This window comes from Melospiza melodia, chromosome 15, assembly GCF_035770615.1.
Source record: "Melospiza melodia melodia isolate bMelMel2 chromosome 15, bMelMel2.pri, whole genome shotgun sequence".
Taxonomy (NCBI): Eukaryota; Metazoa; Chordata; class Aves; order Passeriformes; family Passerellidae; genus Melospiza; species Melospiza melodia.
This window is the reverse complement of record NC_086208.1, coordinates 18406553-18429023: the sequence shown is the minus strand read 5'-3', so window position 1 is coordinate 18429023 and position 22471 is coordinate 18406553. Positions and strand designations below refer to the sequence as shown.

At 48.9% G+C, this 22471-nt stretch overlaps 1 protein-coding gene across 4 annotated transcripts in view; it reads left to right on the top strand.

Annotated features, from left to right (window-relative positions):
• IGDCC4 (immunoglobulin superfamily DCC subclass member 4) overlaps nucleotides 1–22471 on the top strand; it is an 85330-nt gene that overhangs the window by 53042 nt on the left and 9817 nt on the right. For 3 of the 4 annotated variants that reach the window (XR_010029665.1, XM_063169972.1, XM_063169970.1), the window contains exons 5-18: nucleotides 4205–4339; nucleotides 6832–6987; nucleotides 7515–7925; nucleotides 8627–8791; nucleotides 9786–9923; nucleotides 11351–11524; nucleotides 12107–12340; nucleotides 16571–16678; nucleotides 16956–17139; nucleotides 17784–17911; nucleotides 18117–18287; nucleotides 18789–18926; nucleotides 19418–19523; nucleotides 20437–20671. Coding sequence is in view for 3 of the 4 variants with exons in the window: in XM_063169972.1 (XP_063026042.1) it covers nucleotides 4205–4339; nucleotides 6832–6987; nucleotides 7515–7925; nucleotides 8627–8791; nucleotides 9786–9923; nucleotides 11351–11524; nucleotides 12107–12340; nucleotides 16571–16678; nucleotides 16956–17139; nucleotides 17784–17911; nucleotides 18117–18287; nucleotides 18789–18926; nucleotides 19418–19523; nucleotides 20437–20671 (2483 nt within the window). In the remaining variant the exon portion in view is untranslated. The remainder of the gene's footprint in view (nucleotides 1–4204; nucleotides 4340–6831; nucleotides 6988–7514; nucleotides 7926–8626; nucleotides 8792–9785; nucleotides 9924–11350; nucleotides 11525–12106; nucleotides 12341–16570; nucleotides 16679–16955; nucleotides 17140–17783; nucleotides 17912–18116; nucleotides 18288–18788; nucleotides 18927–19417; nucleotides 19524–20436; nucleotides 20672–22471) is intronic. The other variant, XM_063169971.1, reaches the window with a different exon arrangement.

Below are 22471 nucleotides of genomic sequence, written 5' to 3'. Positions count from 1 at the left end.
AGCTTTGTCCCAATCAGCTCTCCTTGGTGCCTCCCTTGACATCCCTGCTCAGAGTTCACCTTCACTGTGAGATGACACAATTGGATTTGTGGAGATTGGGCAGCCTCAGGAGCGTTCTGAGGTGTGTCTTGCCACTCACTCACAGGTTCCCTGTGCTTCCCTCCCCACCTCCTTTTCAATTTATGACACACATCATCATAAACACTTTGTTATATTTCCTCTGTGCCTGCCCTGAACCCAGCTGCAGGCACTGAGGGATGCCTGTGAGAGCAGTGGTGCAACAAAGTGGAGCACCCAGGTTTGGCCTGACTCCCCTGTTTCATGACAGGAAAGTAGAAAAACACATAAACTGAGAAGTCCTCTGTAGTGAGTCATTTGGAAACAATAAACTGCAGGCAATATTTTGAAATATTTCTGCAGCTGATAAGTAAGTCTGGGCTCTTGGTATGTGGTAGAACCTTTGTTGTCTCCCTGTGCAGGGGTTAGCAAACTGTGCAGGAAGAGGGCTGCCTTCTCAAACTCTTTCAGTGCCCTAAGAATTTCCCTCAGTTCTGTGCACTACTCACAGTGATCCCAGAGCCATTCTTGGCACCCATAAGTGAAAAGAGGTAAAATTGATCCATCTGATTCAGAAGGGCAGAAAGTCCACAAAGGCCTCAGTGATGGAGAGTTTTGATGTGAATCCATGGGTTGTGCCTTGGGCTGTGCAAAGCTTTTGCCTGGAGCAGCTCTGCTGCTTGGAGAGACAAAACAAAGCTGGCAGAGTGGGAGAAATCTCAAAGCCCAAGTTTTAAATAGCAGCTCTGTGAAAGCTTTTCATGCCCCAGAGCAGCCAGCTCGGCGCAGGTGCATTCAGTGACCTGTTTTGTTCAGGCAGTGAAAGATGTCTTGGAAACTGCAGCTCTTTTTTTCTTTTGGTTCTGACAATTCCCTCTTGACCTGAAATTGTCTTAATGGCAGTGGAGACAAAAAGCCTCATGTTGGTTTTACTCTTCGATGTGTGCTGGAATCCACTGTGTGGAAGTTTCCCTGGTTAGCTGAGTACTGTTCTTGGGAACTCCTCACTGAAACACAGTTTGTGGGAGTGAACTTGTGATCCATTGTGTCCAACCAGCCTAGAGAGGTGGCAAGGGGAAAATGTGCTCCAAAGGGGCTCAGTTTGAAGAGAAACTTGACTTGTGGACTTGCCCTGAGACACCCACAATGGAATACAAAGCTGGAGAGAAATGTTTGTGCAAGAAGTGTAAGGGGCATTCATCCATGCACACACCCAGGAATGCACTGAGAAAGCAAGCAGAGCTGTTTATGTTTGTAATATAATTTTCAGTAATAATCAGATATAAGGCCTGGGCTAATATATTTTCCCAATAGTTTTTCAAGGCTGAAACTAAGGTAAAACCTCTCTCCTATTGACTGACAGCACTACCAGGCAGCTGTCAGGGACCAAGTGATACAGGACAAGTGCCTTCAGGTGAAGCTTCTGTAACCTGTAAAGTGTCTCTGCCAGTCAACACCTGGGGCCATGCACCTGATGGAGCAGATGAGTGTTTAAGTCAGGTTTGAGCAGCTTTCTCTCTTTCTCTGCTCTAAGGTTGGTAGAGAAAGCTGCTTGGAAATCTGGCAGGGAATATATTACCATCTGGCTGGTGTTATTTTTTTTTTCTCTAGATTTATTTTTTCCCCCAGCAGTGCAGAAAAAGACAGCTTTTTGCACACAGACATGCCTCAGCCATGTCCTGCCCAGCAGGTATGTGGCAGCCAGTGGTGTTGGATGAAGAATCTCACTCCCAGAGTAGGATGGAGATCCTACCATGGATATTCCTGCTCCCAGGATATGTGGTGTCAGCTGCTGCCCTGCTCCTTTTCAGCAGAAGCTGCCGTGGTCCTGCAGGCAGTGATTCGTGTCCAGGGTGGGTATATTGGGCTTGCTGAGCCCTGTGCAGGGTGAGCTGAGCCTGAGCCTGGGCTGTGTGGAGGCGTGTGCCGTATGGGGTAGATACCTCACATTAACAATGTGCAGAGCAGCCTCACCCATCAGTCTGGGCCTCACTGAAGTCCCTGTGCTCAGTTCTTGTGCAGGACTAATGATTACTTGTGGATTTCAGTGCTTTGTTGAACTAGAACTGGAGTTAAAAGAAAGCTGCTGTTGCAGAGAGCCTTGAGTTTCTCTGATCCTTGAGCTTATGTGCCTGGGGTGGAAGCTCTTGAGCGAGTTTTTGCGTTAAGCCCATTTTCTGTCTCAGTAGTTCAGAGTGACCAGGATTTTGATCTGATTGTCAGTGACTTCTCAGAATCCATATCTTGTCCCTGTGCTGTCTCCCAAGTTGTCACCTGCTGCAGCAGGTGTACTGGCTGTGAGGCTGAAGGTGTCTGTGCATGTGGACAATGGGAGCAGCAGTGGATGTGATGGAGGAAAGCCCTGGCCAGCTCAGAGGGAGACTGGGTTTGCCTGTCCACACCAACCCCTCTGTTCAGGGTACTCATTCCACTGGAAGGAGGACAGCTGGCTTGGCTCTTCCCTGCCCCAGGGCAGCTCCTCTTGCTGCTGTTTGCCCAGGGCTGGGATTGCAGGTCAGCGTGGTCCGGCCACTGCCCCAGGTCAGGCACTGTGGGCGCTCCTTGGTCTCTGCTTCCATCTGCTGGACAAGCACTGGCTCCTGCTTGCTCCTGGTTTCCCTTGGTGCCTCAGGGATTCTGCTGGCTCCTCTTGACCGTGCTCACGTAATTCTAGAGATGGAAATCCCTTTCACGCACGTATGGACTGCAAGAACATTTCAGCCTGGAACCAATGCTGCTTTGGCAAGGCTGCCGTGCCTAGATTGACTGGCACCGAGCCTGGGGCTGGGCTGAGCACAGCACATTCAGTGCAGCCCTGTGGGCCTCCTGCCATGCAGGCAGCTCTGCCTGTGAGGCTGAAGCTCCTCTAGTTTATATCCCCAAGGAATTCAGATATGAGTGAATTGTTTGAACTGTTGACCCCAGTGAGGGTCTCCAGAAGTGACCAGAGCAGGAGGTACAGGATAGCATGCAAAGAAACTGGGCAGGGAAGACTTTGCTTTCCTTGGACATCTCCCTCAGCATCTGGCAATCAGAGTCCCAGTCAGAGTATCCCAGTCAGGAGCAGTTTGGGCTGGGGACTGCAATGAGACCATATTTAACAGTCCTGGTAAATGTATCCTTTTTGAGCTTGTGTGAATCTCTTGGGTTTTGAACTCTGCAGCACCTTGATACACTGAGTTCAGAAAGGTCTTGCTTTTATTTGTTTGAGACTTGCTGCCAATAACTTTCATTGCAGGCCTAATTGTTACTGGCACTATGTGACTCCTCTACAGTTATTTCTCCCTTCATGAGAATGACAACAAAAGTGTCCCCCAGAGTTAGGGGTATTTGAGAGAGCTGGAGGAACTGGTGAGGGTCATGAACACTCTGGTCTGCTCAAGAGTGCTCCGGTTGTTTTCATCTGACAACAGAAATTTGGCTGCTGCAAAGGCATTTCCTTAACCTTCCCTTAACCTCTGCTCAGCAGTGGGCAGACACAGGCAGAAGGTTCATTTCAAGCAGAATATCCCCATCCCATTCTCAAGGCATTGTGCAATGCAGCCTGGAGACCTTCCTGTAAACCTTGCTTGATTTAAGTGTTGGCTCTGGGTCCGTGCACGTACAAGCTGCACAGCACTGTCTCCTCCAGATGTGGGATGACTGATCACTCTTTGTGCTGCCGGGTGAAGGCCAGGACGCAGCCATGACCTCTCTGTGTTGCAGTTTACAGTCCAGCACCTGGCTATTAGAATTTCTTTAGCCAAGTGACTGGATTCTTTCTGAGCTGCTCCAGTGCCTTGGCAGGGTGAGTGTTGGTGTTGCTCTGTTTGAGGACAGCAGTGTCTTGCTTCATCTAATGAACAAACATCCATGTAGCAACAGTTCATGATGGTGTTGGCCTGAAATTCTACTTGTTTTCCATGTGAAAATCCTGTTATTAGAAGCCATATGATTAGAGTAAATTTTGCTGGGCAGATTGTTTGTTTTTTTAGTAAAAATTCTGTAGTCAAATAAAAGCAAGACCTGTTTTTCTCCCCAAGTTGGGCCCAAGCCATTTCCACACATGAGACTGCAGAGGGAAGCACAGCTAGGGAGCCAGAACTCTTTTTTTTTCTGAGAACTTTGCATCTTGGAAGGACAGACTTTTTTTAATTTTTGACATTAGGTTCCCAGGCAGCAGGAGGAGATGTCACCATCGTCGCTGCTCCGGAGAACACCACGGTGGTGGCTGGGGAGAGCGTGGTGATGGAGTGCATGGCAGCTGCTGATCCCACCCCCTTTGTCTCCTGGATACGACAAGGTGAGTATGAGGGACAGGACTAAACTTCTGTTATCCATAGGAACCTGTGGATACTTCAGTCTAAAAATCTATTAAAAGTGGAGAAATCTGGGACAGGAAGGGTGCTTGTAACGCCATACCTAGTGACACAGGTGGTGTCACAGTGTGGGGTGTCCTTGCTAAAGTGGAATTATTAATTAAATCTTGAAGGTTACAAAGCACACAATTCAATTTATATTTGTTTGACCTGTGCCTGGATACCTTTTGATCTAAATTAATCTTTCTCAGGTGAACTGGAGCAGTAAAGGTCATGAGATGGGGTCAGGTGCCACTCCTCCCCGGGCTCCAAGGTTACTGGGGATTCTGTGGAATCTGCCATTGCACTGGAGAAATAGCTTGTATTATTTGGCAGCATTATAAAACTTGATAAGATCTGTTAATCCTTGGAGTGACTGGGACTGTTACTGGGAGGTTTTTGTTGAATGGAGGGATTGAGGAGCTGCTTAGGTCTCATCAGAGGTGTATGAATGAGCTGGGCTGGCAGATGTTACCCCGGGCTGATAGCCAAAGTCATGAGTTGGATGCCAGTGTCACTTCACTGAGAATCACATCCATCAGATGTGTTTCAGAGGCTCTGACTGAAGACATTCTCAGCTCAGAGGCTGATTCTCCCCTAGAAAAGGCTCTCAGTCATTTTCATAAATCCAGGTCACAATTTAAGAGTCCTCTCCCCTGTAACCATTTATTGTGGTTGGTTTTCAGCCCAGATTTGTCCACAGGCAGTAATTTTAGCATATAAAAATATTTCCTCTTCCCCACAAAAAAGGAGCAAAAAAACCTCAGAGGATACCACTTTGGAAATCAAGTGAGCAAGGCTTAAATGTTATGGCAGAAATGTTTCTAGTTTATCCCATGTGCTTTATAATTACAAATGCTCAGCATTCCCATGCTAGATCACTTACTGCTTTACTGAGAGTTGTTGATGCCCATGGTAAAGTAGATAATATTAGAGTTAATTATCATTAGGAGAGTTTTTCATGAGGAAGGAAGACAAGGGTGGAGGGGGAAGGATTGGTGAACCAGTTCTTTCCATGCTTTATTTTCAAGTGTTTGCTTGGTCCCAGTCTCCTTCCTTGTGTGGACTCTTCAGTTTAAAAGGATGGAGAAACAGTGCAAGTCATTCTGAGTTACACAAGTTTATTTCCAAGCTTTCATTTAGGAGCAGAGTCATGTGGGGAATACTGAGGATGTACCTCCAGGTTGCCAGTTTGGCTCTTGCCAGCCTTGGTGGTGTCAGCTAAGTGCTACCATCTGGAGACAGTTTTCCAACCCACTGCCCCAGTGCAAATGGGATGTGCAGATTGTGTGCTCTGAGTGTGCAGCCACTGAACTGTGAGGCCATCTGAAGATCCCCCCAAAGTGCAGGGAGGGGGCAGAGGATCTGCTCTCAGCCACATTCCCTACTGATGGTGCTAAGTCAGTGCAGCTGTTCACAGTGGAGGTGGGGAGTTTGTTCTGTGTGAGCTCCAGGCTTGGCTGAAGCTGGAGAGGTAAAGACAGGCAGTGCTGGAGAGGTGCTTCTGCAGGTGGAGAGAGACAAGCTCTGGTGGTGCACAGATACTGCACAAATTGCCTGGTCCTCCCAGCCTGAAGATTTGTGCCAGACCTCCCATCCAAGCCTCTCCTCAGCTTGTACCCAGCTCTTGGCTTTGTCTCCCACACGTTCTCAGAGGTAGCAATGCCATATCCCTGAGATTCTCACCTCAGAGTGATGTTGAGAATATGCAGTGCCTAGCACCAGCCTCTGCCCTGTCTGTAATGCCGAGGAGCCCAGGGCTACTTGAAGTTGTAGAAGGACATCTTGGCTTCTGTCCAGTGATACGGAGCTGCCCTTTCCTCCTTCCCTACTCAGCAGTGCTGAGCACCAAGCCTGGAGAGTGGGGAGAAGGCAGCTCATGGCCCATGTCTCTGACATAAGCACCAGAGTCCCAGGGAGCACCAGGTGTCTTTCTGACACCTCACAGCCAAGCTGTGAACAAGGAGTGGATCAGGAAGCTCAGTAAATTTGGATTCACATCCAGAACACAGAGGAGGAGGGGGAGCCCCTGAGTTGTCAGTGATTCAACAGTCTTGCTGACATTGCATGAATGTCAGTGCTCATAAGGGTCAGCAAGCAGATCCAGCAGCTTTTCCAAACCGTGTGTTAGCACAGCTTTCCCTTGAATGTGCTATTCCTAGGGCTCTCATTGCAGGCACACCCTAGGCATCAGAGACTGCTTTGACCCAAACCAGAACTTTTTGGATTATTACAGGCTAAACTAAACCTTGAGGCAATGTTGGCTTGAGCTGCCTGTCAAGCACTGAGGAGTGTCCCAGCAGGAATCTCCCTCTGTGCTGGGGTTTGGGATTTGGGGGTCTCTCCACTCCCCAGCTGCGATCCTGGCATTGCTTACAAGCCCTCATAAAGGGCAGCCTGGGCTCCCTCCCTCATTTGTGCACGTTTCTTCCTACAGATGGAAAGTCCATTTCCACAGATGTGATTGTGCTGGGCCGGACAAATCTCCTCATTCCTTCCAGCCAGCCCCATCACTCCGGGGTGTACGTCTGCCGGGCCAACAAACCCCAAACCCGGCAGTTCGTTACCGCCTCAGCTGAGCTCCGCATCCTTGGTGAGTAGAGCAGGCGAATTCTCAGGCACAAATGCTGACCAGTTTGCTGTGGGTTGCATGGATCAACATCCAGGAGATCCCCAAGGCTTTGTGGTCTTTGTGGCCTGTGCTGGGTGAAGTGGGAGCCGGGTTAGAGCCAGGAGGCCCAAGCTGGGATAGTTCTCGGTGGGAGTGTCACCTCTTTAATTTGGGGTTTAGTTCCTGGTATTTACTGAACCGTTTTATGCCTTATTCTTGTTCTCCAGGGTTCCCCCTTGGAAATCTCTATCAGCAATTAACTTTCAGTATCCTAGAAGCCAGCAGGGAGAACAGCCTAGGATCAGAGAATGCAGCACATGATTGATACAGAATTTATTTTTCCTTTTGGACAGAGTCTAAATTAAGCCTCTAGAGTCTGCCTGGCAAATCCCATCTTGTAAGCAAAGCTGCTACTGAATAAAACATAGCACCGAGTGGGGAGGAGAAGGGATTTGCTTTGCTATTTTTTCCTCCTCCTTCCTGCTTTAATTTTTCCTCTCTCCTCCCAGCTACTCCCAGCATCTCCCAGGCTCCTGAAACCATCTCCCGCACGCGAGCCAGCACGGCCAGGTTTGTGTGCAAGGCAGAGGGAGAGCCAGCCCCCACCATCCACTGGCTGAAGAACGGGGAGCCCATCCTCTCCAACGGGCGCGTGAAGGTGCAGAGCAGCGGCAGCCTCGTCATCAACCAGATCGGCCTGGAGGATGCTGGCTACTACCAGTGTGTGGCTGAGAACAGCCTGGGCATGGCCTGTGCCACTGCCAAGCTCTCGGTGATCGTGCGGGAGGGTTTGCCCAGTGCTCCCAAGAAGGTCTCGGCCGTGTCCCTGTCCAGCACCACCGTCCTCGTGTCCTGGGAGCGGCCGGAGCACAACAGCGAGCAGATCATCGGCTTCTCCTTGCACTACCAGCGGGCTGTGGGTAGGTGTCACCTCCCTGGGCAGCACAGCTGTGTCAAAGGTACAAGGCACAAGGTTCACCTTCTTCCCCAGCTAGTGACAAGTGTGAGGCAATTCCCTTTTCATTTCAGGTAAGGGAATTTTCTCCTGGAGTCAGTATCAGCTGTTGCCATGCCTATGGATTAGCCAACATAGTCTAACTTCTTGATTGGCAGTAGTCTGTCCACATAGCTGAGCTGTCTGGATTCCATGAGACCAGGCACTGCTGATTTTATGCACACTGATTTTGTATGCAAAGAGTGTGATTGCTAACAGTGATATCAACCAGCTGCACTGTGTACAGGGGGAATCACAAAATTATCCACACCCAGAATCTGAAGTGAGGCACTGGCTCTCTTGGGGTATGTCTTCCCAAACAGCCAGCAAGCCAATGCTCCTGCTGAACTGTTGCCAGAACTCCTCTGAAAGTTAAACTGGTAACTGCAGCTGCTTCAGCATGGATTAAGGAGTTTGAGTCAAAATGGAGACATCAACATTGAGGCATTGGAGTTTCTGCCCAAAAAACTCATATAAGAGATGAGGCTGTGCAGGTGCTGGGGAAACTGGAGAAGATATAGTGATTTTTAAAGTGGATTTAGTCTGCAGACCTTGTGAATTAAGTGATTTTTTCAGGGATGTCTCAGCAGTTCACTGACCTGCTGATCAGTGTTTCCTTGGCTCTAGGAACAGATAATGTGGAATACCAGTTTGCTGTCAATAACGACACAACTGAGCTGCAAGTCAAGGATCTGGAACCAAACACCAACTATGTCTTCTATGTGGTTGCCTATTCCCAGCTCGGAGCCAGCCGGACGTCCTCTTCCATCGTTGTCCAGACCCTGGAGGATGGTGCGTTCAATTAGATGGTACTGGTGCCTAGGAAATGTTCTTGGCCTGGTTGATGGTGAGCACTGAATGTGCTACAGAGTGGTAGCAGCTCCTAGAAACCTAAACCTGCACCCTGGTCTCATCATCAGCTTGGGTGATGAAGGATATGAAAATACCCTGGCTGATGATGGGGCCTATGAGAATCCTTTGGGAATTGCAGGCAGCTCCTAAGGGCTTTCACCTAACCCATGTGATATTGCTCTAAGCTTCATTCTGGTCAGACGGGATTTCAACTCAGAAGAAACATCTATTGCAATTTGTAGGGGTGGGAGGAGCCTTGAGGTCGGACCCCTTAAGAGCCAGTAGTTTGTGTTGATCTAACCATTTATCACATAGGATTTTGTGAGCAGTAAAGGCAGAGTGCCAGAAGCACAGCTGCCCAACGGGAAGCCATGCACAGCTTTCAACAGGCTGCAGGACAGAGGCAAGCAGAGATGGTTTTGGCAGACCTTGTGTGCATTATGTGCTTTTAATGCTCCTGACATGGTGACCTGCGTGGTCCCATGTGTATGTCTGAAGCCTGAAAGGCTGAGTTGAAAGCATGAAAGCTGCCTGCAGCCCAGAGCTGTGCTTCTCAAGGGAGTGAGGATTCCCAGGCTGCAGTTTGAATCTGTGAGCCATTTGCTTTTGTGTCTCCTTTGTGCTCCCCGTACAGCACAAGCTGAGAGCTGGTGTGTGCCACCCTGCCCAGTTTGCTCTGGGTATGGGTCCCCCTGGGAGCAGTGTGGCTGTGGCCAGCAGGCTCTGGTCAGCCTGGAAGTGGAGCAGCCAAGCATCTCCCCTCCCCAAACTCTCCTGAAGGGCTGTGGTGTGTTGGTTCCCGCAGGACAGACACCAAGTCACCAGTGGCTGTGGTAGAGCCAAGTCAGTGGCCTCCAACGAGCTCAGAGAGCTGGCAGAGATGTGTTGAGGTGTTGCTGTGGTCTTTGCTGACTTCTCTTGGTTGTTTACCCAGTTCCCAGTGCAGCCCCTCAGCTGTCCCTGTCGAGCATGACTCCTGGTGACATCCGTGTGACGTGGCTGCCTCCTCCTCCCGAGCTGAGTAATGGCAAGATAACCAAGTACAAGATCGACTACTGCACCCTCAAGGAAGGTGAGGGAAACACCATTTGGGGGTTGTGTTGTCTGCTCCAGTGGTGTTAACAGCCTGTAATGTGAAGGGTAGGTGGTGCAAAGCTGAAAATAGGGACCCATTTTACCCAAGGGAGGAGAACCCTTTCATAGCCTGGCTCTGTCTGGTGGTTATGGCAGTGGCACTTCATACCACCTCAAGGTGCCTTTTTGTGTGGTTGTGGACAAGCCATGTCCCCAGGAGAATGGCCTGACCCATGTTTGAGCTGTCCCAGAAATGTCTGCATGAGCAGCCCTTCACTGCTATCTGCACTATGTTTTGGGGAAAGAGCTTTATACTGCATGGTGAAGAGGAGTAAATGCTTTCAATTTCCTTAAAATGGAGTCTAATCAAAGTGATCCTTGTGAAAAAAAACCCCTAAATACCCTGTCCAGGTTGTGTTGCTCTATCACCGAGTTTTATCTGATTTTATTTACATTGTCAGGCACACTAAGCAGGGTTCAGCAGGGATGGTAACATTTACATCTGCTGGATGTGGCTGTTCCAATTCCACGTGTGCTTGCTTTGCAAATCCTTCTGGGTATTTGCTCTTAAAACTGTCAAAGCTCTGCAGCTTCTCACTTCCCAGGGTCGTGATTCTTCCTGAGAGAAGGATGGCGAGTGTGATGAGGTGCTGGACATGTTCCCATGTATTTGAACTGGCTTAGTAGTCTGTGCTGTGACTCCTGGCTCTGGTTCTTTTGCCTTGAGCCTGCACATGGCTCAGTGGCATCGTAAAACCTTGGAAACACTTGCAATCCAGGGATCACACTCAGCAGTACGCTGTTACATAGCAGGGACAGTGCTCCTGCCCGAGTTAACGCCAAGGGAAGTTGAAATCAAGACCTCTGTGTACTCTAAACAGGCCACATGAATCTTCAACAAAACCAGTTAGCTGATACAGTGAAAATCCCAGGCTAGTCTCAGTTTAAATTTCCTGTTACCTCCCTTATGAACTTGGGTGGGCTGAAGAGGGAGCAGTAAAATCTCTGTCTGGCGTGGATGAGGGTGTGAATTTTGTGGAAAGCAGGGCTGCTGGACAGTTCTGGTTCACATTAAGGTGAGGGTTTAAATACAGCAGTGAGAAGCATTGGAACATGCCATCAGCTCCCATTAGCTGTGCTCATGTTCCACCATCACATCATCAGAGCAAGGTTTCTGACAGCTCCCTCTGGGCAGGCTCTGGTGCTAAAGGCAAGCTGCAATTTGGAATGTAATGAAGGGAGTTGTCAGTCAGAATATCTGCCAAGCCTTACATTTTTTTTCTGATGGCATAAGACTGCTCTGGGCAAAGCCAAGCCAGCCCAGGGCATGCAGACCATGAGGAGGTAACGAGGCTTGTTGCTGCTCAGCTGTACTTCCCTTGGGCTGGGATATCCCTGTTTTCAGTGGTGTCCCCTTGGTTCCAGCAGATCAGGTCACCTCCATCGAAGTGGGTGGAAATGAGACCCAGATCACCCTGTACTCACTCCATCCCAACAAAGTGTACAAAGTTCGGATCGCAGCCAGCACCAGTGTGGGATATGGGGCCCCTTCCGAGTGGACCCAGCATCGGACTCCTGACAGAGACAACCAGACACATGGTAGGAGGCTGGGGAATGCCTGGGATTTGGGACAGGGTGGGAAACTTAAGGCATTTTCAGAGATATTCATTTTCCTTTGGGAATTACAGCCATTGGTTTGGGTCAGACCAAAGTGCTCACCTCTACCTTGCCACTCAGCAACCCCTGTACATCTCACTGCTTGCCTGGCAGTGGGGCTTTGCACCCTCTATGTGCAGCTGTGAAAGTTCTTTAAAACAAAGAAAACAAACAGAACTCCAGATCCCAATGTTAACGACATTTGGGAGTGAATAGACGATTCTGCCAAACAGAGCTGAGCCATACCAGACTCCAGCAGTGGTTAAAGATGGTGATATCTCAGAACACACTGAGAAACCCCCACAGTGACTTTATCATTGATGATACATTTCCTGTATCATCCAGCTGGGAAAGTCAGTGGTAGAGTGTGACTGACTCTCTACTGTCAGGGAGTGGAGAATTCCCACTCAGGACAGCCTTTTCCTCACACTCTTCCCTCACTACTGAGGACCAGGTGGATTCAGTAGATCGGGGAAATGGAAACATGTGGCTCAATCTTTTTCTCTTGTCTTTTTCTTCTTCCAGTTCCATTTGCCCCGACAGAATTAAAGGTCCGAGCGAAGATGGAGTCTCTCCTGATAACGTGGCAACCCCCAGCAAACCATGCCCAGATATCTGGCTACAAGCTCTACTACAGAGAGGTGGGCCAAGAGGAGTCCAGTGATGAGAGCCCTTTGGATGGTGCTGAAGATGAGAGCTGGGATGTAGGACCCATAAAACTAAAGAAGAAAGTGAAGCAGTACGAGCTGACTCGACTAGGTTAGCTGGCTGCATCTTTCTAGCACTTGGTGTGGAAACCCAGGGCCTGTCTCTTGCACTTTGTAACATCCCAGGATGCTCCCAAGAGTGTTTGCATGACTGGAGATGCATACGGCCAGGGCCATCTGAGGTGTTTTAAGATCATCCAAAATCCTTTCTGGAGTGGGGCTCTTTAGGCTTGTATTGAGCAGAGTTTAAAGCACAGAAATTTCTAATGCAAATTTAGCAGGGATTTTAACCAAGTTACCAATATACTTAGTATATGCTAATAAGTGGTTCTTAATTAGTGTTTTTATTGTGTCACTATAAAGAGTGCCAAGATTGAAATCTTCAGTCAGGACAATTATCTCTCCTTCCCTGTCTGTTTCTAAGGAGCTCTATAATTGCATGCTGTTTGAAATCTCTGTATTAAAATGCAGAGATGGGATAATTCACAGCATACTAATTTTAGCCCAGTATTCTGTCCCACTAAAGGAAAAGGGATGGAAGAGTGTCCATGAATGGAGAAGATCTGAGCAGCAGTGAGTCCTGCCTGCCTGGCTCACTGTGCTTGGCATTTCCCACAAGGGGTTGTGTTCCTAGCATCTGATTGTATTAGTTAATTGATTTGCCCATTGATACAGGATGGAGAGAGAAGAGAGTCATGGCAGATGCATCCTTGAAAGAAGCTTTCTGCTTCCCAGAGTTCTTCCATCCCCCACTTTATGCTTCACCCTGTTACTGCCAGTGAGTGGAGACTGTAGGGTTCATGTCTGTTGTGCTGGTTCATCTTACACTTGTAGCGTATATATTACGCACAGTGCAAAGGTCAGGCTGCAGCACCTGGAAGGGACTGTTTGTGCCATCTCTAAGTGGAGTTCTCCCAGCTCTTTCACAGCCATCTTGCCATTGAGAGTGTTAACAGTGATGAGTTTCTCTTAAGAATTTAGGTCTGTAATTATTGCGCCGAGGAAACCACATGTGAACATCATCATGTGCTGCTCCAACCACTGGCAAGTCAGTCGGTGCAGGGGCTGGGAGTGGGCTGAATTGGTTCCAAATGCTCTGGCACGATGATGCTGAGAAGGTTGCTTGTTCTTCTGTAATTACTTCCTTGAATTTGGGCATCCGTCAAGCACTGATGGTTTCCGTATGATCTGGCGGCTGTGTATCGGCTATCGCAGGCTCGGGTTCCTCCCAGCCCAGGACGTTCCCTCTGCTCCCCTTGGGCTGTTGAGTGATGTGCTCCTGCACACAGAGTAAAGGCAGGGTCAGGAATCTGGCTGTGCTGAGGAAGGGAGGGGCTCTGCACATGAAACAAGGAGGAGTGGTTGGGATTTAGAAGGGTTTTGTTTTATGGCCCTGTACCACTAAGGGCTGTAGCTTGTAGGCAGAGCGGGCAGTGGTCTCAGGAAGGGCTGGAAGCCCTAATGTGATCTGGGCTGATTATGAATTAGCTGGAGGGATGTCTTAGATCAGGGATGTCTGCCTGGAAAGCACAGCACTGGAAACCCCTCCTAAGATCCCTCTATAAAAATAAATATCCAACACTGTCTCTTGGTATTATCTTCAAGAGTCATTGAGTCCAACTGCCTGGGTACCTCAGTGTTAATCAAAAATGAAAGCAAATTCTGTCCAAGTGTCTTTTAGACACTGACAGGCTTGGGGCACCTCTCTAGGAAGCCTGTTCTGGTGTTTGAGGTGGTGTTAGGAGATCCCAGGTTGGGCACTGGGCATCCCAGGCTGAGCTCAGATGAGGTGTGCTCCATGTCAGTGCAGACAAGGTCCGGAGCGGTCACTTGGCTCCACAGCTCTGTAGTGTCACTGAAGCCAGTGCTCTGTCCCTTGCCTTGGTTTGAGGTGTGGCTTGAAATAGAAAACCTCTCCTGTCTTGTGCTGATGCCTGGAGCAAACCATGTCTCTTTAGAGTGGTATCACTAATGGTACTATGTGCCTTGTCTGAGAGGTGTGTGCTGAAGTCCTGTGAGAGAGGTGGGCAGCTGGTCAAGGGCACACAGGAAATCCAGCAATTTCATCAGTCCACAAAATCAGAAGGAAGCTTTTCTGAATCACCAGGAGGGGTTTTACCTGAGAAATTCTTAGTGACTTCCATCGATGTTCTAGCACTTACTCCCTGTACTGAGGTGCAACTACCAGGGCCATAATTTATGTGAAAAATAAATGGCAGGGATCTGATCCTGTCTTCCACATTCCCATGAAGGAAGACTGCATTCCTTTGGAAGTAGCTCTCTGGAAATAAGGGTGTTTTCCCACTTAAAGGAAAGTATGGCTTCTGGCACCTGGCCAATATGAACACCTTGAAATGCTGAGTGAATCAACATATTTAGCATATTGGATATATTATGCAGCCATCCAGATTAGTGATTTAAAATGATCTGGACTAGATTATTCTGCTTATATTTAATGTATGATGGAATGCAGTGAAATACATCTGTTTTCATGCTGCCTACCAGCTTCTTGACAGCTTGATAGAGTTTTATGTCTGCCTGTTCTAAGAGCTTGAACATCTGGGCCTGTGTATAAAAATTGAAGCCAATCCTCTGACTGAGAAATCCAAAATACCCCTATTTTCAGGATGTAAGGTGCTCGATCTTGCAGTTGAGCTCCCCTGGCGTCACGTGTAAGCAGCTGCTGTATTGATCCTGCCCAGGGATGGAGACAGAGAACTTGTCCTTTCCTTCACTCCATTCTCCAACAGGACCTGCCCACAGCTGCCTCACATCTGTGAGCTTTTCCTCATCGTTTTGGATTGCACCATCCATGATGTGCTCGTGTTCCAGTGAAGCTCAGCCCAAGGCTCAGCCAGAAGGGGAGTGTGGTGATGGCAAGAGAGGGGCTGGGCGTTCTTTGTTCCACTGAGCCTGTGGTCCCAGCCCTTTGGAGGTTGAGTGCCCTTTGGCCTTATCCCCCTTGTGTGGGCTTGAAACATTTTTCTGTGGCTGGAGAGTGTGGAAATGCAGATCAGGCTGTCTTGGAGGCAGACAAAACTCTGTTTGCTTTTGGGATTCTTTGGGGGAGAAAAATGTGGCTGAACTGTTTTTATATTCTGAGCGTGAGTGTGTGTTGTGGAGCAGAGAAAGCCTTTGGTAATTGGTACCATCAGCCTTTGGGAGTGTAATCAGAGCAGTAATAATAAAATTGGCATCAGTAAGAAAGGTTTCATTCTGCTTACGTTGTCTGGCAAAGAGAGCAGTGATCTGTTAGGTCAGGGAATGAAGAGGCATGTCCCAAATTAACAAACTTCATCAATGTGCTGCAGCCAAGACAACAAAAGGCAGTGTGGACTGCTCTGGCTGAGCTCCTGAAGGGGCTGACTGCTGCAGGGAATGTCTTCTTTGAGAACGTTTTATCTCCCAAGTTGTTTCTTTGATTAAACATCTCCATTAAAAATCAAGAAGCTGATGAAAGGCTGGAAGGGAGAGGGAAGTGTTTTTTGGACCAGGGCAGCACTGCTTGGAGACAGAAATCCCTGTCCTGCAGCTCAGTTTGACATTCCCCACAGTGTGAAGCTCTCTGATGGGAAGAGCGTGCAATGAGGACCCTCAGGTTTTTGGTGTGGGTTTTCTGTGCACTGTTGCTTTTCTGATTGCAAATTGGGAAGCTCTACTCTGAAGGCAAAACAGACACCACACAACAAAGGCTGCCAGTGACTTAAGAGGGCGTTTGAACACTTGCTGGAAGGAACATCCTCACAGCAGTGAATAAATCAGAAAGGACTTCAGAAAACAGGAGGTGCATTTTGGGGGAGGAGAGAATGTCCTTACTCCTCAAGAATAAACAGTGCAGAGCAGTCACTTCTGTGGTAGAGAGGGGAGTCAGCATGTGCAGGTTTCTTTAGCAGTTTGTAAGAAAAAAAGATGTAGAGATCCTGAGTAGATTGCTAGAGGCCAGGACACTGGTCAACCCTTGAGGGCTGGGGCAAGTCCATTTCCTGCTGATAATTTCTGTCAAAAGCAAGGGGAGAACCAAAAAGCAGCTGTGCTGATAACATACACCAGCTGTGAGACAATGTTTGTGTGTGGGAAGCCTGTAAGTGGAAGGGAGACTCCCTGCTGTAATTTAGATATTAGGTGATATTTATTTAGGTATAAGGTAACAAAAATATATTTATTATGTTCAAGCTATTTTCTTGGATGGTGGGAAAAGCTGGCAAGATCAAAGAAAATGTGTCTGACTAGGGAGGGTTGGTGACAAAAATAACCCAAGGCAAACCCTGATTGATTTTTCCAGCTCCTGGGAAGCTGTACGAGGTGAAGCTGGTGGCATTCAATAAGCACGAAGATGGGTATGCAGCGGTCTGGAAAGGCAAGACAGAAAAGGCACCTGCGACAGCAGTAGGTGAGAAATGCCCTTCAGTTGTTGTGTCTCTTCTGCTTGGCAGAGGAGGGGTGTAGGGATTACAGAGAATGAACTTCAAAAAGGATAATACCAAAATAGGGAAGGTCATAACATAAGGGAACTTCCTTTGACTGTCATTGCAAAATGCATGGGAGGAATTGGGAAAGACAGAAAGGAGCAAAATGTCCCCCTTCTCATTAGGGTTGTGGTTGTTCTTCCACTGGGTGTGAGTGGCACTATTGTACACCTCCACATCTCTCTTTGTGCTGCACCATAGATCCCCCAGTGCAGAAGGGGCCTCCATTGCCTCCAGTCCAAGTCTATGCAGAGTCCAACAGCTCAACTTCCATCTGGCTCCGCTGGAAGAAACCTGACTTCACAACAGTCAAAATTGTCAACTACACCGTGCGCTTCAGCCCCTGGGGCCTGAAAAATGCCTCTCTTGTGACCTACTACACCAGGTAAAGAGGGTTCATCTGCCATGGGTTGCTCATGTCAGGAATGAACACAGGGCAGGAGGAAGTTGCATGGAATTTACAGAACTTAGCAAAATCCTGGGTGTTCTGTGTGCTGGGAGTATCTGCCATGGTCACAGATAATGTTCAGGACTGCTGAGGTGTGGCAGTGGGACTTGTCTTGACTTCAATACCAAGAAATCATTTACTGGTCTCTGCATCTTTTTTGCTGTGGTTGGACTTTACACACTTGTTAACAACATGGCTGGGTGCAATTATGCATTCATGATTTGTTAGATGGTCCTCACAAGTTTAGTCTATAAACTGCTAGAGTTTAAGCAGTTTTAATAATTTGGGGATGTATTTTACATCTGAATACTTGTGCCCATTTTTAGCCTCTAACCAGGCTGTTTTCTACTTTTCCCTGCAAGTACATCAGAAATGTACTGAGACTGGGAACTGGAGACTGGGAACTATTTTGCTCTGTCCCTGGGAGCTGAGTGTTCTTGCATTCAAATGGCTGCAAGAGATAGAAAATCAAATACTGTCAGATTTAGGATAATCTCTTAGAGTGTTCCTGGTGGGGTGTCAGGGTGACATGGGAGAACCCTCAGGTGTTCACAGCACTGTGCTGTGTCCTCTCTCTCCAGCTCAGATGAAGACATTCTCATTAGTGGGCTGAAGCCCTACACCAGGTATGAGTTTGCCGTGCAGTCCAATGGCGTTGGCATCGATGGCCCCTTCGGCAGCGTGGTGGAGCGCTTCACCCTGCCCGACCGTGAGTGCTCATGGCAACCAAATCCTCATTTCTCCTGGCTTTCCTTGAGTCTCTGTCAGATCCCTCCCCATGTGCCCCTCAGAGATGTGATCTCAGACCCCCCTGAAGGTCTGACAACCTTGAGTCCATGCTGGGAGGCTCTCTGGGGATGAATGCTCTGCTCCTCTTCCTCTGCTCAGGCTGGCTCTTTATTTGTCTCTGCCAGGGCCCTCCACTCCTCCGTCTGACCTGCGGCTGCACCCTCTCAACCCCTACGCTGTCCAGGTGCACTGGTGCCCACCTGTGGAGCCCAATGGCATCATTGTGGAGTATCTCATCCTGTACAATGCCAACAACACGCAGCCAGATGACATGTGGACCTTGCTGACACGAGAAGGTGAGCCTCCTCCAGGGACTGTAATACCCCTCAATCCACCTGCCTCCTTTCCTTTCTCTGGAGCCCTGGTTGCTCAGTCCTGCTGCCCTGATTTCTGCCTCATTTGCATACAGACAAATATTCAAGAGCTCATTCTGGCAGTTTTCTTGAAGCATATGCTGTACCTGGTGATAGCAGAGAGTCCATGGACATGGCTACTGAGAGACATGAAATCATACATGTCTGGGGCTGAAACAGCCATTATCATCCAGGAAATAACCTACAGATGCAGCCTGGCAGCCAGCAATTCCTAGAAAAATGTGTGCCAGCAGCATCATGAGTAGTATTTTCGGATGTGTATGCAGGAAGTTCATTATTACTGAAGAGGTGTATGAAATGCACAAAAATGTCACAAAATCCCTCACTTCTGAGGGTCGAGCAATTCCACAGCTGCTTTTCTGTAGCCTCTGAATACTCTTGAAACAGAACCTTTTAAATCTCTTTTGCTTTGCTTTTGGTCAGGAAACATTTTCAGCACTGAAGTGCATGGCCTGGAAAGTGATACCAGATACTTCTTCAAGATGGGAGCAAAGACAGTGGTGGGATCTGGTCCCTATTCCAACGTGAAGGATGTGCACACCCTCCGGGAGAAGCTGTCTGGTATGAATTCCTCTTAGCCCAGGGCAGGAAGGGAATTGCCTGGCTGGAGACTGATTTGTCAGCAGTGACATTTCTGTTTACCAAGCAGTTGCCTGGTGTTGCTGTGGAGGATGTGAGACAGGATTCTCTGCAGGGCAGTGCAGAGGATCACAGCAGATCCTGAGATGTGCAGCCCCAGAACCCATCCCACAGCCAAACTTCATCTCTTCCCCATCCTGGTTCCTCTGGAAGGGCAACCTGCATCTTGCTGTGGTGTGACATTAATGAATATGCATAGGTGCCACTTTGCTTCAGGTTGATCTAAATTGTCACTGCCCAGGAATTTTATTGTTTTATGTGTATAGAATCAGAACCACAGAACAGTTGGGTTAGAAGGGCTATTTAAACCTGTTTGGTTTAGTACAGCTGGTGCTTCTCTGAACATGAGGCACTTTGTACCCTCTTCCTGCTAGCAGTTAAAATGATGTGGCTGTCATTCCTTCCCCTCCTAGATGTCCTGGATATCCACTCTGTGACAGGGATCATCGTGGGGGTGTGCCTGGGGCTGCTCTGCATTCTCTTCTGCATGTGTGCCAGCTTCCGCAACAGCAAGCACAGGTGGGTGCACCTCAGGTGGAGGAGGCTGCTTGGAAGGAGACAAAACCACTGTGAGCTGCATCCCCTGTTCAGCTGGGCAGCTTGTGATGGGGTGTAGGGGACAGTTAATGCACAGCTTGGATCTGAGGATGGGTAAGGAGTATATTTAGTATAATCTTTTCATTGATTTATTTTTTTCTGTAGTTTCTCTTCAGTTTACATTCTTAGACTAGTAGGGTTTTTTTCAGAGGAAGAAAAAGCCCCAAGAAAATGGAAGGACCAGTTTATTACCTGTATCTGTCAATGTGGGTAGTATTTTGCTTCTGAGGTTGGACAGCTCTAGGGATGTTTGGAAATGGTTTGTTAACTTCCATCTGGGAAAATGAAAGACTTCACAGTGAGTGACAGGCTGGTTTAAGGAGGATTGGATACAGCCCAAAGCCCTCTGCTATCCCAGGGGTCTGGATCCAGCCACAAGCCTTTGGAAAGACCATGAGCAGAAAACAGCTCAGTTGTTCAGAAGAGCTTTGAGCTCACAGCACATCTCAGAGCCAGGAACAAACAGCTTCTGAAGTCTCATCCTAATGTGGCCACTAAACTTTCCTGTCCTGTTGCATCTCTAACCTGTAAAGCATAGGTGACAGGAGTGACACAGCTCCCCATGGACCAGGGTAGGTGAGCACCTGAATGTGCTGGGACTTGTAGTGTCTCCTGCCCTTGGGGTGTGCTGGCAGAGGGACAGCTTTGCATCCCACAGTGGGATTGTCTGAGCTTTGGCATTAACCAGGGTGGTGCAGAGGTATATCTGCAGTGAAAGGTGTTACAGTGGGATGTGATGATAAAGGATATCCCCAGGAGTGGCAGGGCATGGCTTGGGCCTCATCACTTGCACAGGGACCAGCTGAGATGCCAGTTCTTGTTTATTTTCCCTCAGGGAGGCCCTGCCAGGCCTGGATTCCCAGGCTGCTGGGAACCACACATACTACCACCGGAGCAGGCAAGGGTTGGCCTCTCCCAGTGCCACCTTGGACTCACATGAGCTCGAGTCCCTCATGTCCCCACTCCCTGAGGATGCATCTGTGCCCCTGGGGGACATCACTGAGCTGGCAGAAGTGCACAGCCTCATCCACACGAGCCTCCCTGAGGACATCTTCCATGGGAAGAGGAAGGTAAGGACCCATGCACATGGGGACTGGGCTCCCCCCTTTGGCAAGAGCCTTTGATTGGTGTGTGGCTGCTGGGAAGCCCGGGTGGGATCCTGTCCTGGCTCTGCAGTGCCAGAAGTCTTGGCTGCAGGCTGGTGTTGGACAGTCACACATTTTCCCTCTCTGTAAAACTTGACTAGCTCAGCCTTGGCTGTTGGATATAATTTGGGATCCCTGTGCATCTACCATCCCTTTTCATCTCCTGGGACAGTGACCCCTCAATCTGAGAAGCTGCTGCCAAACTTGGTGCTGCAGAAAGCTGTGGTATTCATGCTGCTGTGGCATGTGGATGGTAGGAGGAAGTGTGATGTCTAGAGCAGACATGTGGCCTTCCAGGATTCTCTTTTGCTTGGACTAAAAGAAGCTGTCTCCATAAATAGTGTGTTCATTGGAACACTCTTGAAGATAAACAAGAGGTGAAATTGTGGGGTTTTTGTGAACCTTATTTTTTGAAGTAGTCTTTTCCTGCCCTTCTGCTTGGTTTGCCTGACACTGCATTGTCTTTCATTCCTCCCTGCCCATTTCCTCTTCCAAGCTTGCCTGAAACATTTCATTCCATTAGGGAACCTTTAATTGGCCTAATTTAGTTAATCTGTTTATGTCTCTCTTTGTAGCCCTGGGAGAGCATGTAAAGTAATTAGGAGGTTCAGTAAAACAAATGCATTGTGAGCACATGGGATTTCAGGTTTGCATCAGCGATGCACTCGTGTGTCACTGGAGGCAAGGTGAGCTCAGGTGCCTGGCTGCCCACGAGCCCTGTCCGTGTGCTGGAGGCAGTGCAGGTGGGATCTTTGTGCAGGTGGGGTCTTTGGGGCACACAAAGTCTCTGCTGGCCTCGCTGCCCTACGAGCTGAAGCCGTGCCTGTGGCCATCCCTGCGTGCTGTGGCAGATCAGTGCTCAGCTGGAGGAGAGGCTGTTTGTTTGCAGCCAAGCCACATCTATGGATTTTGGTGGAATGTGGCTGCCTGTCTGGACCCAAGCTGAAGAGTGTGAGGAATTTCCTACAACTATTTCAGTTAAATAAGGAACAAATGTTTTCAGTGATGGGGACTTACCCCTGAGAACAGGTCAGATTGGGGGAAGTTCCTTCTTTGTGAGGCCTTTCTGGGGGTAGTATATCCACATCTCTGTTCCAGTGCAGCAATCTTGCCTGCAAGGGCTTACACAAGATCTGAATACGTGCAGAATGGGGCTGGAGAGGGCAGTGCCAAGGCCTGGCCACCTGAGGCTCAGCCTGAGAGCTTGGGGCCCTCAGAGTGGGCAGTGCCCAGCAGCAGAGTTACAATCACAAACCAGAGCTTTGGGGGAGATGGACTGTTCTGGCTGTAGAGTTTCCATAACTAGATGGGCCACTGAGAGATAAATTCACTCAGGTTTGTGGGTTTTTTTGATGGATGTGGCTAGGGAAGCAAGGGTCAGTGGGAAGCAGCCACCCGGAGAGCAGCGTTGTCACCCGTGCCGACCAGGAGGGTGACCCGGCAGGTGAAGGACAGCGAGTGGTGGCCGGGAGCAACAGGCTGTTGTTGCTGGGAGTGGGCACTGGAGGGAGATGTGCTCCCACGCAGGAGACCCTGCTCCCTGCACTGCCCCATTCCTGCTGGAAGTGCCACCTGAGCACCGTGGCTTCCTTTCTGTACTCCAGTGAGTATAATCAAGTGTGAAAAGAATATGGCCAACAAATACCTTTATGCTGCAGTGGCCAAGAGGCCCCATGGATGGTGATGAGATGTTACCTGGTTGGGCAGTCAGGGAGTTGGGCAGGT